At 55.3% G+C, this 17,814-nt stretch overlaps 1 protein-coding gene and 1 pseudogene across 1 annotated transcript; one reads left to right on the forward strand and one right to left on the reverse strand.

Moving 5' to 3' along the window:
- Positions 1 to 915: 915 nt before the first annotated feature.
- On the reverse strand, positions 916 to 1,013 carry LOC115501880 (annotated as a pseudogene).
- Positions 1,014 to 3,107: 2,094 nt separating this feature from the next.
- On the forward strand, positions 3,108 to 16,703 carry RAPGEFL1 (Rap guanine nucleotide exchange factor like 1). Its single transcript, XM_030295205.2, has 15 exons — positions 3,108 to 3,662; positions 6,468 to 6,546; positions 7,470 to 7,605; positions 7,834 to 7,931; positions 10,324 to 10,436; positions 10,681 to 10,848; positions 11,568 to 11,665; positions 11,779 to 11,901; positions 12,416 to 12,594; positions 12,681 to 12,771; positions 13,325 to 13,375; positions 13,720 to 13,807; positions 13,991 to 14,055; positions 14,440 to 14,494; positions 14,731 to 16,703. Exons 1-15 carry the CDS (start codon positions 3,143 to 3,145, stop codon positions 14,853 to 14,855), a joined length of 1,989 nt encoding a protein of 662 aa, XP_030151065.1. The 5' UTR covers positions 3,108 to 3,142; the 3' UTR covers positions 14,856 to 16,703.
- The last annotated feature ends 1,111 nt before the right edge of the window (positions 16,704 to 17,814 follow it).

Below are 17,814 nucleotides of genomic sequence, written 5' to 3' on the forward strand. Positions count from 1 at the left end.
AGGTAAAGCGGAACTGTTGAGACCATCAGCTGTGGCTAATGCTGCCGGTTATCTAGTTCACTGAGCCCCTGATGTGTGCAGGCCAGTTCCTAGCTTCGAAGTGACTTTTCTTCCAGATCCTGGGTGGGGTGAAGTTTACTACAGAGGTGATGCCCAGTGTGGGGAGCAATTGAATTTAATGTGGAGCTAGTGGCATCTGTTCTTGGACCACAAATCCTTGTGCACTGGGGGCATGGACATCATGGTATACCTTAAAACAGTTGGGACTCCCCCTGTATCCCTTGGTGCTACTGCTTGAGGCACAGGACCATGATTCTTTTTCCCCCTACCCCTAATTCCTCTTAGTCATGTCCATTTGCTTTCCTCCTCCCCACAGGGTGATGGGTAACTATGGCCCTGATCTCCTGGGGGTCATGCAAAGAATGCCAGGCATCCTTGGGGGTAGGATACTGGCAGGAGGGATGACTGTTAAGATGTTTCCTCCTCACCCCTGCCTCTTGCTTCCCCAGTCCTGCAGTTAGATCCCATTGCTCTCTGTTGCCCTGGTAACAAGCTCAGCAAGAAGAAACTCAAACTCAACAAAGCCCCCAGGTTCTCTGCCCTACCAGCCTGCCTTTCAGTGGGCAGAAAGCAAGTATGAGGGGCAGATCAGCCTTATGTAGCCTTGCCCTATTCCCTTCTAGAAGTCCATGGGCTGGGCTCTCAGAGTTCTTTGCTTCCATCTTCTCACAGTTGTTAATCCTATCACTCTCTTCCCCTCGATTTCTTCCATGCCAGCCCTCTCTCCCCTGCGCGGTCAACACACAGGCTTGCTACCTTATGGGTAAGGTCTTAGAATCCTGAAGTTGTCTCCTAGCATCGACAGCCCGCTTGGGCTGTCCCTCTAGGGCAGTGATTCTCAACCATGGCTGTTTGAATCACATGGGGATCTTCTACGTGGCATCCTTGTACAAGGGACCATGCTAATCTCTGTATCATCCCAGGTTTGCTATATGTGCTGCCAAAGTGAGCACCACTTGGGGATCTTTTAAAAAATACCATAAACCTCAGCCTCACCTCAAAGATGTAATTGATTCGGACTGTGGCCTGGACATCAGTATTGTTGAGTTCCCCTGGATTCCAATGTGCACTTGGGGTGAGAACCACTCTTCTAGGAGGGCCATGACTCACTCCATGCTGGCTTTCCTTCCTCATTCAAGTCCTTGAACTCACTCTCTGCCTGATATCCTTGAGTAGTTGCAGGGGTGCTGGGGTCCTGCTCCCCAAGCTTTCAGTTTCCAGAAGTGTCTCTGCCTCCTTTATTTCCAGCCCCCACACCCTCCACACTCCCCAAATCTTTCCCCTTCCTAACTGACAATCCCAAATCCTGCCCAGAGAGGAGGTTACCAAGGCAACCAGCTTAATCTGGTAACTGTGGCATGTGCTCGGAGTGGAGCCCTCTCCTCTTCTTATTTGGTTCACAAAATGCCTGGGGAGCTCTTAGCCACTCCAGCCAGTTTCTCCTCTTAACCCCAGGGATAGTGGGGTATCCAATAGAGGGAGCCCAGCAAGCTGATACTCGGATCTCTATTCCAGCTTTTTAGCCAAAACTGCTCTTTCCCTTTTACTGTTCCCTTTTGAAATCCACAAACAGATGGGTGTGCAAAGCTTTAATTCTGTAAACACATGCTCTAGCACACATAGGACCAGATATGCACACACGGTGACACGGGTGGAGTACACACCCTGCAGTTCAACCACCACTCCCAGCCTTTAGCATTCCTGTCCCTGCCTGGTCCCTGCACGGTAAACAGGGGTGGGGCATTGTCCAAGGAGCTTCAATCTCTCTGGAACCTGGTGCCACTCCCCCACCTTGTTACTTTAACCTTGATGTGTTTACACTGAGTGTTTCTCTATACCCACCTCCTTCTGGGGCAGTGTATCTTTAGGGACAGAATGCTCCAGGCACAGGCATCAGGAATAAAGATCATTTAGAGTGCAAATTGGCACCACTTGCCCTACTCCATGGCTATGTCCACCCTGGAGGGGCTCTACACTAAGTGATATTGGCTGGCAGTCCTGGAGCTTGTCACTCATCTCCACAGTCCTGCTTTCTCCTGCTGCTGGCTGGGTTCAGGTGCCCTTGTGCTCCTTGTCTCCTCCCCTCTGCCTCCTGTCTCTTTTCCTCACCCCAACTAGACCTGCCACAACCTGCTGCTGCTCCTTGCCTGGCTCCTACCTGCCTGCCAGCACCTGCCTCTCACAAGCCAGGCCTTCACCACCTATTGTGCCCTACCAGAAAGGGCAGATGGGCACCGCCCCCAGTGCCAATGCCAATCCACTTCAGGCCTTCCCAGCCCTTCTTATAGAAGGAAGATAAAAATCACAAATATAGCAACAGAGCATAGTGTCGGGGTTGAGGGTGATGGACACCCAACCATCAATCTTTGTAGGTCTCACCTGAGTACAAGTCCCAAGTCTGCAGGCCACAGGCCTGCCCTACTTCTTTGAAATGAAACTAAGAGCCCCTGTAAACCCCCAAGCCAGGAATCTCTCTCCATTGCTAAATCACTCCATCACCTTTGCCCTAAATTTCTGCATCTGCTCTGAAGCCAATCCCATTCAGCCCTTCACTATTTCCCTCGCGGCCAGCCCCAGCGCCCAAGTTCAAGCCTCGCGCGGGCCAGGGGGCGGGCCAGGAGGGGCAGGGGCGGGGACTGGGCGGAGACTGGAAGAGGGGGCGCGGTCTCAGTTCTGCCACCTTCCCCCCAGGCCAGGAGCGCAGCCGCCGCCGCCGCCGCCGCGTCCTCTCTCAGCTTTGCGCTCCGCCCGCTGTCTCTGCCGCCGCAGCCCGGCCCAGGAGCGCAGAGCCCCGGGCACTGGCCCCGCAGCCTATCCACCCTCTGGGCCGCGTGCCAGCTGCAACCGGCATGGGGGGCCACTAACAGCGGACACTCCTTCCCTCTGGCACCTCCCCGGGCCACTGGCCACTGGACCCCGGCCAGCGAGCCTCGGGCTCCTCTGGCCCCCAGTCCGGCGCCTGGCACGGCCCTCCGCTCTGCCCCTCCGGCTCTGAGCATCGTGTCCCCGCCCCCCCCCCCCGCCCGCGCCTGGGACACCTGGGTCCTCCGGCGGCCCCAAGGAGAGGGGCGGGGGGGGGGGCATGAAGCCACTGGAGAAATTTTTGAAGAAGCAGACGTCGCAGCTGGCGGGGCGAACGGTGGCGGGAGGTCCCGGCGGGGGTCCGGGGAGCTGCGGTGGGCCTGGCGGGGGCGGGGGACCTGGTGGGGGCGGCGGTCCAGCCGGGGGACTGCGGCCGCTGCAGCGGCGTCAGAGCGTGTCTCGCCTACTGCTCCCCGCTTTCCTCCGGGAGCCCCCCGCCGAGCCGGGGCTGGAGCCGCCCCCTGAAGAGGAAGGGGGAGAGCCGGCGGGGGTCGCAGAGGAGCTTGGCAGCGGGGGGCCCTGTTGGCTGCAGCTTGAGGAGGTGCCAGGGCCCGGGCCGCTCGGGGGAGGGGGACCCCTGCGCTCGCCTTCCTCGTACTCCTCTGACGAGCTGTCCCCCGGCGAGCCCCTGACTTCCCCGCCCTGGGCCCCCCTGGGCGCCCCCGAGCGGCCGGAGCATCTTCTGAACCGGGTTCTGGAGCGGCTCGCTGGAGGGGCCACCAGGGACAGCGCCGCCTCAGGTAAGGCTCCTCCATCCCGGAGTTGGGGGTTGTTACCCGGTTCTTCTTCCTTGCCCTTGGAGAGTGGGGGTGGCGCCATGGCGGGAGCCTCGGTGTGGGGCTGAGTGGTCAGCTGAAGTGGGGCAGCGGCCTAGGGGAGGAACAGACCCTTCTGCAGAAGGGAAGTGGCTGTGCCACCTTCCTCCCTGTAGCAGCCTCACCCACTGGCTGGAGAAGAAGGCGAACTCTTTCTCCTAACCTCAAGCCACCCTTCCTTTCCCCTGGACATTCTACCCACAGACTCTCATGGGTCCCGGAGGTTGACTACCTCCTTCTGTGGCCCCAAATTAAGGCCTGACACCCTAAGATGGAAGCTGCCCAGAGCACACCGTGCTTCACACCCCTCACTCCAAGAGGTGCTGCCCGAGACCTGAGAGATGTTCCCGGAGTCCCTGCTTCTGTCTAGAAACCCCAGAGCACAGGGCTGGCCCACTCAGTGGGGCAATGCCAGACAGACGCAAGGCCCAAGCTGCCTTTCGGCCCAGCAAAGGGATGCATTGTCCTTAGCAGCTTGAGGGGGAAGGAGGCATTCTAGTTGGGGGCTGACTCAGAAGGTGTTTGCTGGGGGAGAGGTGGCTGGGCAGACAGACAGCAGGACCCTGCAGCATGGAGGGGATTCTGAGCTCCACCAACTCCTGCCCTTCCCAAGGTAGGCCTCAGCATACGGCCTCTTTAAAAAATAATAGCCACACCCTGAGAAGCTTATTCCCTAAACGATGATACTATTTCACCACTCCCCACCAGCACCCCTACTAAGGGAACTTTGAGGAAACCGAGACCCCAAATTGCCGGTTGGTGGTGGAGGTAAAAGGCTGGTGGGTCTTTAGGTCTGCCTCTCAGTATTTCACTAAGCCCAGCAAGGTCTGAGGGTGGGGAGCCCTGGTTGAGGGCCTCAAGGTGGGGGTTTCACACTTTGCTCTCAGACCTCTGTAGGGAGCCTGGACCTAGGCATGTGGAATGGGACTCCATCCCCCACCCCCTAGATTTTTTTCAAGACCTGGGCCCTCTCCTTGGCTCAGCTGTCGTTGCCCTGGGGAGCTGACACCTTTTGGATTTAATTAGAAAAATATCAGACACACACAGCTCTCCTAACCATAACTTCCCGCCTACACCACACACCCTGTGTCTCTATGACACATTCCCTGGGGAGGCTGTGCATTGGACCAGAGCCTGGCTTGGAAGAGACAGACGCCAAACTGTAGCCCCCATAGCAGCATCTCCCCGACTCTGCCCCATGTTCCTCTTCCTTTGCTCTGGCTGAGCTCTCCTGTGAGATAGCTAGGAACGATGCTGGGCATCCCTATTCCTTGTCACCATCCCTGGGGCCGGAGGTCGGGGCTGGGGCTCTCAGCCTCACTTTAAGAGCATAGCAAGGTAGCTGGGCAAAGAGGAAAAGGGAGAAACTGTCTTTCCCCTTCCACAGGGGCCTGGTGCCACACACTGTGCCTGCTCTCCCCTGGGAAAGGACTCTTGAGTTGCTTGTCATCCTATTATCTGGGCTGGCAAGCTAGATCCCCAGAGTAACTGGTTTGGGGAACCAGTTAGTAAATGAGAATTAGTTTAACCTACCACTCTGATATTCTCCAATATAACCAATGTTCTCAAGCCATCTTGGCTTTTTCCCAGGGTGTGTGGGAGGTGAGGGGGACTTACAGAAGTTATTCCCAAATCAGCCAAAGGCTCACAAACATCTAAGCAGCCCCACTGTGCTCTACCCCGACACTCTGGTTGCCTCAGGCAGATCGAGAAAAGAACAAAGACTCAGGAGTCTGGGTTCCTATTCCAGCTCCAGGCAAGTCCCTCCCAACTCTGGGCCTCAGTTTCTCATTTGTGAAATGCAGTAGTTAAAATAGAGGATCTTGTGTTGGTTCTCCTCCTCTACCTTCATGGCTTGAATCAGAGGCCAGGGCATGGTGAGCCAAGGGACTCAGAAGCCTTGGTTTTGTCTGGGGGCAGTGTCTGGGGACCTGGCCCTAACCTGTCCTGGTGAGGACACCTGGCTCCCTCCCTGCGCCCTGCTTGTCTGTGTGTGCCAGGCTGCCCTGCCCCACCCCAGGGCTGGCTGCAAGTCAGGGCGACCTTGTACCTGGCTGACTGGCTGAGCCAGGCCCAGATGGGGGTGTGGAGGGGAAAAGGGTGGTGAGAGCCACTCCCCTCCACCCTTCCATCATTAACCCTTCCGTCTCTGGGCATCTGGGGGACACAGGGTTTCTTCTTAAAGGCTTTTGGGATCAAAGAGAGGGCAGTCACTCCCTCTCCCTTTTAATGGGGCTGGTTCTCACCTGCCTAGTTGGAACTCAAAGTTGTTAGGTAGAGAGTAGGGAGGGCAGGAGGGATGAACACACACACACACACACACACACACACACACACACACACCACTGACTCTAACCTCTGTTTGGAAGTTCTTTTTGTCTAGAGACACTTCTGTGGTCTACCTCTTTTTTTCGGGCAGATCTCAAGTTTGCTGTATTATCTGACCAGCTTCCCACATCCATTGAAGAGAAGTGGGCGTGACCAAAGGGCGCCCCCTCCTTCCCTCCAGCTGCCTTGGCAGCTGCCAACCCCACCCCCGCAGCGGCTGCCCAGAACCTTCACACGTGTGCGTGCGCGCTTGTGCAGAGCATGACGGGGCAGGTGGCCAGGGCTCCAGCCTGGCTAAGGAGAACTCACTCTAGGAGGCGGCGGTGGGGGGAGGGTAGTGAGTGTCCAGTCGGGCCCTACAAGTGCCCGCCTGACATCAGTGGTGCCAATTGATCTCTACAGATATCCTGCTGGATGACATCGTCCTCACCCATTCTCTCTTCCTCCCCACGGAGAAATTTCTGCAGGAGCTACACCAGTAATATCCTTTTATGGAGCCTGCAAAAGGGGAGGTCGGGAGGAAGCCACTCCCCCTACCCAATGTGTGATGTCAGGGCCTCCACCCTTCCCTAGAAAATACACCTGGGTTTCAATTCCAGGGGTTTTACTCAGCAGCTGCGTGACCTTGGGCAGACCACTCAACCTCCTAAAGCCTCAGTTTCCTCTTCTGTAAAAGGGGGTAAATAGCACCTGCCCTGCCTACCTATGGGGCTGCTGTGGAGATCAATCTGATAGTAGATGTGGGAGTGCTTTGGAGACTGCAGAGCCCTGTGCAAGTGTAAGGTGTTATTATTCTATTAAGAGTGCCTCTCTCCCCCACTGGATTGCTGCTCTAAACATCTGGTTGCCCAGTGAGTTATTATAGGGTCCGATGTAAACATCAGGTCACAGCTATGCTTTAGTAAGGTCTGCTAGAGACAAGCCACTGGCTGAGCTATTCATAGGGTCTCATGTAAGCATAGGGCCTCTTGCTGAGTTATTTTAGGATCTAATTGTAAATGTCAGGCCACTGTGTAGAATACCATAGGCTCTCTTAGAAACACCGGGCCTTACACTGAGGTATGGTCAGGTTTGTGGTAAGGATCATTGGCCTTTACCAGCTCCAGGTTATGGGCCAGTCAGAGGTTGGGTGGGTCCGGGTAGGGTATCCTCAAGTGAAATTCAAACAGGCAGGATGTGGTCAGATGGATGTGGTCAAGTGGATGCCATCCACACCTACTGTGAGAAAAATACCTGGGCTGAGGCATGAGGGGGTCTTGGCTCCAGGGACACCTGGATCTCCTTTCTTCTTGGCCCCAAGCCTAGAGAGCATTTGGGAGGGCTTAAGCAACCACTGCCTCTCATCTCCCTTCCCAGTTTCTTCAGGTCTCCCTGCTTGGGGCTTTTTCTTAACTAAGGGGTCAGCTTTGTTTGGGCAGGAGGCATGGAGGGCCCCGAGGGGCTGGGTCGGAAGCAAGCCTGTCTAGCCATGCTCCTTCATTTCCTGGACACCTACCAGGGGCTGCTGCAGGAGGAAGAGGGGGCCGGCCGCATCATCAAGGTGGGCCTGGGAAGAGAAGGCGGGTGAGCAGGCTATTAGCTCTGGAAGGGGACCCCTTTGAAGGAGCCATACTCCTCAAGCTGGGTACCTGGAAGAAGATGCCTGTGGGCCTTAAGTTTATACGGTCCCTCTGTGCTCCAAGGCATGGAGACCCTGCGCCAGCCCTTGCCGATAGTGATGCTTGGGATGACACCCCTGCCTTCACCTTCTCTCTCCTCTGCTCCCCAGGATCTGTACCTGCTGATTATGAAGGATGAGTCCCTTTACCAGGACCTTCGAGAGGACACACTGAGGCTGCACCAGCTTGTGGAAACAGTGGAGCTAAAGTGAGGGGAATGGGTTGGGGGGAGGGGACAGGACAGAAGTCCCCTTGTTCCTCTATCACAGGGACTGCCTCTGGCCTTTTGACTCCAATGCGGTTTTAGTTTTCAACCCCTTTCTCTTGCTGGAGGGTAGCACAAAGCACGGCCTCCAGTGGCTTCCTTGTCTGTTGTCTCATCCGTTTCTTTGTTGATCCAGTGGTGTACTGGTACCTATTTAACAACCAGCACATCAGGGTCAAAAAAGCCCTGATTTGTAGCTTTTGCTGATTCCCATGGTGTAAATTCTTTCACTGGCTGCTTTAAAGCAACCAACGTGATGTCACCGAATGTGAAGTTGGGCAGAGAAGAGAGGAGCAGTAGCAGGGCTTAGGTAGGATTTTCACCACACAAATACAAGAGAGGTAAATAACCTCAGAAGCACAGACAATAGCAAAATGTAGTAAAACAGGCCACTACCTTTTGTGGTAATAATTTGGCTAAAAGTTTATAAAACTTTTTTTTCATGGCTTTTTAAAAGGCAGTAGGCAGAATCGCCCCCAAATTTCACAATCCGCTCTCATGAGCCAACGTGAGCCCGCTTCAGGACTCCACTGCATCCATCCATCCATCTGTCCGTCTGTCCATCCATCCCTTGGACCACTTCAGTTTCTCTCCATTCCATCCCTACCGCCACAACCCCCGTTTAGGCCTCATTACCTCTCACCTGGAGTATCGCCACAGCCTCCTGTCCAGGGCTTCAGCTTATCGTCTTGTGTCCTCTCCTTTCTTCTTCTTCTTCTTCTTCTTCTTCTTCTTCTTCTTCTTCTTCTTCTTCTTCTTCTTCTTTTAAATTTTATTAATTTTTAAAAATATTTATTTATTTTGAGAGAGAGACACAGACAGAGTGAGAGCGGGGGAGGAACAGAGAGAGGGGCTGTTGGCGGGGCGGGCGGGGTGGAGGGCCGGACAGAGGATCCAAAGCGGGCTCTGTGCTGACAGCAGAAAGCCCAATGCAGGGCTCGAACTCATGAACCTTGAGATCATGACCTGAACTGAAGTCAGACGCTTAACCCACTGAGCCACCCAGGTACCCTGTGTCCTCTCCCTTCTTATGCCGACACCAGAGAGATCTTTCCAGTTTGATGACATCCTGCTCCTATTCCAAAAACATCCTCGGCTCCCAATTGCCTATAAGACAAAATTGCAACATCCTTGCACAGTGTTCAATGAACGCCCTTGCCTTTCTGCCTTCTGCCAATGCTTCCCACCTCATTTCCCAGCCCCCATGACACTCCCTATACACCCCTGAACTCCTGGGCTCTCCCATTTTCCTACCATCATTTACATGGTCCACTCCAGAAGGACTCCCCCATACCCACTTCTCTTTCTGTTGTCTTTCAAGGCCCCAGTCAGATGCCATATTTTTTTTTTAATGTTTATTCATTTTTTTGAGAGAAAGCCTACGCACCAGCACGAATGGGGGAGGGGCAGAGAGAGAGGAGGACAGTGGATCTGAGGTGGGCTCTGAGCTGACAGCAGTGAGCCTGATGTAAGGCTCAAACTCACGAACCATGAGATCATGACCTGAGCTGAAGTCAGATGCTTAACCAACTGAGCCACCCAGGTGTCCCTCAAATGCCATCTTCTTGTTTTTTTTTTAATTTTTAAAAATGTTTTTATTATTTTAATTTTTGAGAGAGAGACAGAGCATGAGCAGGGGAGGGGCAGAGAAAACAGGGGACAGAGGATCCCAAGCAGGCTCGAACCCATGAACCGTAAGATCATGACCCAAGCCGAAGTCGGATGCTTAACAGACTGAGCCACCCAGGCAACCCAAATGCCATCTTGTTGATGAAAGTTCTCCCTGCCTCATACCAACAGAACTCTCCTTGTACCTTTGTTATATCACCTAACACCTCCTGCCTCGTGTTAGAAGTAGCTGTATACGCATCTGTCTCCTCCCAGGCTGTGAAGTTCTTGTCAGCAAAATTCAGCAAACAGCGGATGACCTACACCTATCATGTGCCAAGTAGTGTGCTAGGCTTGTGGGGTGAAAAAAAAATTTCAGGAAGAACTAAGCCCAGTCCTCAAACGCTCTCAGTCTTGTAGAAGAGATAAGATTCGAACGTAAACAAGTATTAGCCCAGTGTCCTACGGCAGTTAAAGCCAAAAAGTGACCTTTCCTGGTGGGTGGGGTAGATCAGAGAAGAATTCATGAAAGAGGTGGCATTTGATCTGGGTCACTTGGACTGTTGTCCCATGCTGTTCATTGTCTCTCTTCTGACCTCCTTCATCACTTTCTGAACCTGGTACTGGTGCATCCTTGACTCAGTTCTGATGTCCCTGCTTGATGTTGCCTGCCTGGCGCTCCATATGCCTGGCAGGACTTCCTGACGCCCAGCTGTGTCCATGTCAGGATCCCAGAGGAAAGCCAGCCGCCCAGCAAGCAGGTGAAGCCACTGTTCCGCCACTTCCGCCGGATAGACTCTTGTCTGCAGACCCGAGTGGCCTTCCGGGGCTCTGATGAGAGTGAGTGGGGGCACTAAGAGGGGCAGAGCTTCCAGGGTGGCTCAGAGGGCCCTCTGGGGTCTCTGGATTTGGGGCATTCTCTTTATGTTGTAGAACCTGTCCTGTTTCCAGCATCTTTTTCAGAAGCCAACCAATTTAGGGTTAGGGGTGAGATGGGATGGGGAACAGAGGTGCCCTGGAGGGGACGATGCCAGCACTGCCATTCTGCCTTCTAATGAAAACCCACCTTCCTGGCTCTGCCCAGTCTTCTGCCGGGTCTACATGCCTGACCACTCTTACGTGACCATACGCAGCCGCCTCTCAGCGTCAGTGCAGGACATTCTGGGTTCTGTGACAGAGAAATTGCAGTACTCAGAGGAGCCTGCAGGGCGCGAGGACTCGCTCATCCTGGTAGCTGTGGCTTCCTCCGGAGGTGAGGCTCAGGAACAGCAGGGCTGGGGGGGTGGGTGGGGGGGGGGCAGGCAGGAGAGGAGAAACTCACCTGCCCAGGGCTCTGGGGCATGGCTAAAGACAAATTCTAGGCCCTGGCTACTTGAAGTGTGGTCCTGGGGCCAGCCACATGAGCATCACCTGGGAGCTTATTAAAACTGCAGCACCTCAGACCCCACCAGACCTGCTGACTCAGAATGAGCATTTTAACAAGATTCCCAGGTGATTCCTATGCACATTAAAGTTTGGAAAGCACTGGCCCAAGACACTTGGATTGTGATCTAGGTGCTTGCCTTACTCATCTTGGGATCTGGTTCTTTAACCTCCTGGAGGCTACGTTTTTGAGGCTAAAACACAGGGTGGGCCTCCAATCCCTGTGGGAAGGCAGAGAGCCTGCAATGTAGCCAGAATCCTATTTTCCTCTGAGGCAAGGGAAAAAATATTCCAGTATCATGGGGATGACAGAATGACAGAAGAGCTGTGGAAGAATGTTGGGGGGTAAAAGAAGATGATGAATGCTGAGGAAATCATTATTTGAAAATTTCAGATGAATGTGGCACAAACTGGTGATAACAGCAGTCCCATTCGTCTAGAATGTGTCCATGCAGGGTTAGGAGTTTCTAGACAGGATGGCGACAGCGGCTGGGGTGTGTGAGGGTGCAGATAGCCAGGGCTGAGGCAGAACAGCTCGTTCTCCTGCAGAGAAGGTCCTTCTCCAGCCGACTGAAGACTGTGTCTTCACCACGCTGGGCATCAACAGTCACCTGTTTGCCTGCACCCGCGACAGCTATGAGGCGCTGGTAAGAACTCCGTCACAAGGCATTGGCTGGGAGTGAGGGCCCAGAGGGACTATGGGGCAGAAACTCACAAGCCCAGAGTGGAGCCCAGCCCCTGTGTCCCTGCCTGTCACCAGATGCCCCTCCCCGAGGAGATCCAGGTCTCCCCTGGAGACACAGAGATCCACCGAGTGGAGCCTGAGGACGTCGCCAACCACCTTACTGCCTTCCATTGGGAGCTGTTTCGATGTGTGCACGAGGTGGGGACTGAAGGTGGTGCTGGGCTGTGGGCCTGGAGGGAGAAATGTGCCAACGTGGGGTCCTGGAGACGGGCCATGTGTGCAGCTGAACTTTGCATTAGAAGGTGGCTGGCAGGGTGCCCTCGGGCAATTCACCCCCAGACCCTCTAAGCCTTACGTCTCCAATCTGAAAAAAGCAGCAAAGTGAGAGTCCTTAGTAAAGTGGGTCTAACCAGATAAGGTATCTTTAAAATATTCTCTACTAAAGAGAGAAATTAAGGCAGTGACAATACTGTCTATCAGATGGTTCGAGGACCTGGCACCAAATAAGCGCCCAGTAGATGGGAGAGTATTATTAATGGTGCTTCCCCTCTTCCCCCATTTCTGTTGCATCCCGTCTTGTCCCGGCTTCTTCTAATTTCCACCCCTCCTACCCCTGCCCTCCTGCCTTTGCCTCCTCGGGTCCAATCCACCTCCCGCCCACGCACACCCCCCACGCCCCGGCGGCCCCTCCGCCACGCGGACGTGGGTGCAGCTGGAATTCGTGGACTACGTGTTCCACGGGGAGCGCGGCCGCCGGGAGACGGCCAACCTGGAGCTGCTGCTGCAGCGCTGCAGCGAGGTCACGCACTGGGTGGCCACCGAGGTGTTGCTGTGCGAGGCCCCGGGCAAGCGCGCGCAGCTGCTGAAGAAGTTCCTCAAGATCGCGGCCATGTGAGTGCGGCCAGCCGGCGGAGGGGGAGCGCGGAGACCACCCCCCTCCCCCCACCTCGCGCTGACCTCGCCTCCCACCCCCGCAGCTGCAAGCAGAACCAGGACCTGCTGTCCTTCTACGCCGTGGTCATGGGGCTGGACAACGCCGCTGTCAGCCGCCTGCGGCTCACCTGGGAGGTGATGCATGGCTGCCCTCTCCTCTCCTCCCGCCTGGGCTGGCCCGGCTCGGGGATCTTGGCCTGCCGGGCTCACCCCGGTGCTGCCTCCCGCGGTGCGGCTGGCCCTTAGGGAGCCTTTGTGCCAGGCGGAAGGAGGCGCCCTCTTCTGGCAGATCCAGGCCCGTGGCACGCCGCTAGGTTAATGCGCCCTGTCCTTGCGCAAATTAGTAAAAAGCCGCAATCCCCGCCGGAGAGGGGGGCAGGCAGCCCAGGCCAGGTCGCAGACTTGGATGCTGGATTCCAGCCAGCGCTCAGTGAGGCCCCTTGTGCGTGGCAATGCCAACGCAGAGGCTCGAATTCCCCAGAATAATTCATTCCTCCGGGCTGCTTCAAGCTCCCCAGACTTCACCAAGAGCTGATTCTATTTCCCTACCCACCAGACCAGCTTGCCAGCCCCTTGCAAGATAGCCGGGCCCTTTCCCCCTCTGACACCTGGGGATTAGCCAGAGGTCCCCTGAAACGCAAGGAGCTCCAGTCTGACATTCCTTCTCCTTCCTTCAAACTCTCTGCAGAAGCTGCCCGGGAAATTCAAGAATTTGTTCCGCAAATTTGAGAACCTGACAGTGAGTGGGTTCAGCTCTTTTATCTGCCCCTGGGCTTGCACGCCAGAGACCCTCTGTTCCCACAAACCTTCCTCCTCAAGCTTGCCTTTAAGGTTTTTAGTGCCCAAGACCCTTCCCCTGGCATGCTGGGAGGGGGAAGGGTGGGTGGATTGCTGCCCTGTTTGCTTTGGAGGTGAGGGGAGGACAGTCAAGCTCCTCCCCATCTCACCCCCAGCTAGACACCCATACATACCTCTCTCTGATCAGAGATGGATCTAGGGCAGGGGGATGAGGGAGGAGTAGGGGGCATCTTTGAGGTACGCTGGGACTATGTGTCCCCTAACCTCTCTTCTGCGGAATGCCAGGACCCCTGCAGGAACCACAAAAGCTACCGAGAAGTCATCTCCAAGATGAAACCTCCTGTGATTCCCTTTGTGCCTCTGATCCTCAAAGGTGAGAGTCATTCCCATGCTCTTCTGGCCACAGTCTCTGTGCCCCAGTTCCGGCTATCAACCACTGTCACTTAGCTCTGAATGCCCACTGGAGAGGAGCCCCGCACTGAGGGGTTGTGGGGGGGGGGGAAGGGCCCTTTGGACCTCCTCTCTTCTTCCTCACATTTGCTTCTCTTCCCTCTAGACCTGACTTTCCTGCATGAGGGGAGTAAGACTCTTGTTGATGGTTTGGTGAACATTGAGAAGCTGGTGAGTGGCACGGCCTACCCTGGCCCGGGAGCAGGGGCTGGCATCCTTCCCCCCCACTCCCATCCTGGCAGCCCCCTAAAGACAGCAGCCTTCCTTCTTGGTGCCCAGCTTGCCTGACAGACTCCTGACCGTCCCTGCTGCCATTGCTGTGGCAACACGCCCACAGGCCACAAAGCTGACAGGGAGCTGGGGGGGGGGGCAACTCTACCTCCCCTCACCGGCCCCATTACACCCCTTCTTTGGTTCTTCAGAGACCCTCCAGAATTAGACCCTGGAGGGAGTGGAGTCAAACCAGCAGAGTTGGAGAATAGACCGGGGGGAGCATAAGAGGGGGGGAGCATCTTTCTGTACCCTTTTTAGGGCTCATTTCTTGTCATCTCCCAGCATTCAGTGGCTGAAAAGGTGAGGACAATCCGCAAATACCGGAGCCGGCCCCTTTGTGAGTACCCAGGCTTCTAAGAGCTTTACAGGTAGAGCTTTGACTGAGCGGGAGGATTCCGGGAGGAGACCGTCCTCAATTCTTTATTTCCTTAAACTTGTCAGCTCTCCATCCTGTCTTTGGCCTCTCTAGGGACCCTCCTGTCCCAATCCACACCCCTCTTCTCTGGCTGGTAGGCATGTAGAGCAAGAAGGGAGGCTGGGAGCCTGAAGGCCTCTCTCTTGTCACACCTCCAGGCCTGGATATGGAGGCATCCCCCCATCACCTCCAGACCAAGGCCTATGTGCGCCAGTTCCAGGTCATCGACAACCAGAACCTCCTCTTCGAGCTCTCCTACAAGCTGGAGGCTAATAGTCAGTGAGAACAGAGGTTCTGGTCAGTGCCCCACCAGGGTCCTTGGGCACCTGGCACTCAAGCACTTTGCACGCTATCCCAACCCACCTCTGACATCTTTCCCTTGGAGCAACTTCCTGCCCCTCAAGAAAGAGTCGGATGGACTTACCCCTGGGCTCATAAGCCTGTTCATCCTGCTGAAGTCCTCTCCCCCTTGCTCCTTCAAGCCAAAATCGCACTCTGCTGGGTCCTGCCCTCGCAGGGATGAGGGGCAGAACACTCCTTCCTCTGCCCCCTCTCATCGAGGTCTGTTCCAGAGACGGAGCTTCCAACCTCCTCCTCCCACGCAGACAGGAAAGCTGCCCACATTGTCTGTGAGACAGAGCGGAACTGTGGAAGGGATTGGCAGCCTTCCTCTCCACCCGTGGCCGGCTTCTCCCTGGTCAGGGCTGGGACCCCTGGATGCACCCCTCCTGGAATATTATATTGCCCTTGTGTCTGTGTGCGCGCGCGCGCGTGTGTGTGTGCACCTGTCCCCTTTAAGAAGCAGCAGCGCATCTGTAATTGAGGGAGGGTGTTGTGTGTAGCAGGGGTCCTTCTGTTTGGTGCTACCCTGGTCTACTTGGCCCTGTGATGGTGCGGGGTGCTGTCCCCACCCCCACCACTCCCTGCTCAGCTCCTTGTGCTGCCCCATGTACCCAAGCCTGTGGGTGAAGCTGCTCGTGGGGCAGGGGGCAGCAGCGAGGGGGAAGGGGTTACCTGTCAGCCCTTGGGAGTCCTCCACTCACGCCTCCCCAGGGTCTCTGGGTGGGCTCTGGTGAGAGGGTAAGAGATGCTCAGGGAAACACAGGCCTAAGCTGCCTACAGGACACTCCCTCTGCATTGCGGGGTGGGACGTGGTGGTATCAGGAGTTGGGGGTGTTTGCTGCCCACACTCCTTCTTTTGGGGTGTCTTACTGCTAAGAAGGGAGCTGTCATCCCCCTCCTTCTGGCTCTTCTGTGGGACACCAACAACATGGTCTCTATCCTCCTCCCTGTGTTGACTCCCCCTTGGTCCTCCCCATCAGAGCTGGGGTGGGGCAGACCCCTGTCCCTGGGCAGGTAGCCCACAGAAGTGAGGCGAGGGAATGGCTGAGACTGTAAAGGCCACACTGGACTGTGGTGATGCCTTTAATACCTCTCTGTCTCCCCTCCCTCTCCCACACGGGCCTCCAGGGCTGAGGGGCGCAGGGCTCCTGGCAGCTACCGGGTGAGGTTCCCTGGCACAGCCTCACCCTCCTTTCTGGCGCCACCTTTTTCTCTTCTGAAGAGGCAGCAGCAGCAGCAGCAAAAACAGCTGCTGCTCCTGCTCTGAGGGTGTATATATTTTTTACCAAAAGCTCTGGAATTGTAAATTTATTTTTTAAAACTCAGAGAGGGAAAGAGCCTTGTATCATATGTAAACATTGTATCATAGGTTATGTTGTACAGTCCCTTTTATACAGTGGTCTGTCTCGTTCCTGCCACAAAAGATGTCTATGGACCCCTCATTCCCCATACATACACCGGCACTGTGTCCCACCGCCTCCATCCCCCAAGGACGGTGACCATAGGCCCCCCTCCCGCTCCCTGCTTCCTCCCTGCAGCTTAACACGCGCCCTCCTCTCCCTGGGCCGCCCTCCTCCTGACCCCATGCAGCAGCCTTCTCTCGCAGCTCCCACAACCCTCCTCAAGCACTGGGGCCCACTGGTCCAGTCTTCGCTGCTTCCCGCCCCCAGCCGTGATGCCTGCCCCGCTGCTCCCCAGCTTTGCCAGAGTGAACCGTGTGTACCGTACAGGCTCGGTTGTCTGCAGAAGCCGCTGGCTGGAGAAAAAGCTGATAAAGTCTATGAATCAAGCTGCTTGCTGTTATCCATTCTGTTTCTCTGAGGGAGAGGGTGAGGGAGGGGAGAGGGAAGAGGGGAGAGGGAGAGGGTGAGGGAGGGGAGAGGGGACCGCCTCTCAGTGTGCTGGGCCCCTCAGCAGGGCTGTTCTCAGTCTGGAAAGTCTGGAAAGACTTTTAAAATGTGGATGAGGGAAAAGTGCCAGCCTCTTAAGACTTGTCACCTAGTGTCTGGAACTTGGAAGAGTGGAAGTTTGAGTTCTTCCATGTTCCAGGTGCCCTAGACATGGGATCTTGTTAAATTCTAACACCATAAGGTGGAAGATGGAATCCTAGCATAAGGTCCAAGTTACAGGCGAGCGAGGGGGCAGAACTGGGCCCCTAACTCAGATCTGTCACTGCAGACAGCATGCATGCACATTCCCCCAGCCGCTACCCAGACAGCACGCGCCATTCACACAACCAGTGTCTGCCAGTTATACTAGGATGGGGGCATCTAGAGCCTTAGTGCTCTAAGGATGGCCTAAGCTCCAGCAGATGACATATTCAGACAGCTACCCATGAGTCCTTGACCTTCCCTTGGCCCACATCTGTTATTCCCTGTCTCCTGCATCTTAGAAAATGGTCCTCTCATCCACCCAGGTTTTCAAGGCAAGGATGCAGGACTCGCCCTGATGCCTCCTTCTCATCCCTCCCTCACTCATCAACCAGTCTGTCCTGCTACAATTCCAGGACACGTCCTGATTGATCCACTTCTCTGACTCCTCTATTACCATCTAGTGCAAACCATTTGTGGGTCTTGACCCACACTAGCCTCCTGTCTGGTGTCTCAGCTTCCTCTGCCCAACCCAACCCTAATCCCACCACTTGGTTCTCAGAGTGCAGCCAGGTTGCTCTGCTAAAAACCTACATCAGATCATGAATGACTACAATTTTAAAAAGTGGTAATACCAGTATCAGCAAGGGTGTGGAGCAACTGGAACCTTTATATGCTGTTGGTGGGGAGTGTGAATTGGCACAGCTACTTTGGAAACCTGCTTGGCAGTGTTTACAAAGACTAAATGTACACCTAACCTATGACCTAGAATTTCCACTCCCAAGAGAAATCAGTGCTTGATGTCCAGTG

Source organism: Lynx canadensis, chromosome E1 (genome assembly GCF_007474595.2).
Source record: "Lynx canadensis isolate LIC74 chromosome E1, mLynCan4.pri.v2, whole genome shotgun sequence".
Lineage (NCBI taxonomy): Eukaryota > Metazoa > Chordata > Mammalia > Carnivora > Felidae > Lynx > Lynx canadensis.

What these genes read in the sequence shown, in the direction of transcription:
- RAPGEFL1 (XM_030295205.2), top strand. Translation starts at nt 3,143, where the DNA reads ATGAAGCCACTGGAGAAATTTTTGAAGAAGCAGACGTCGCAGCTGGCG. An exon ending in CAGGGACAGCGCCGCCTCAG is followed by an intron (nt 3,663 to 6,467) that starts GTAAGGCTCCTC and finishes TGATCTCTACAG; the next exon opens with ATATCCTGCTGGATGACATC. An exon ending in GTGGAAACAGTGGAGCTAAA is followed by an intron (nt 7,932 to 10,323) that starts GTGAGGGGAATG and finishes TGTCCATGTCAG; the next exon opens with GATCCCAGAGGAAAGCCAGC.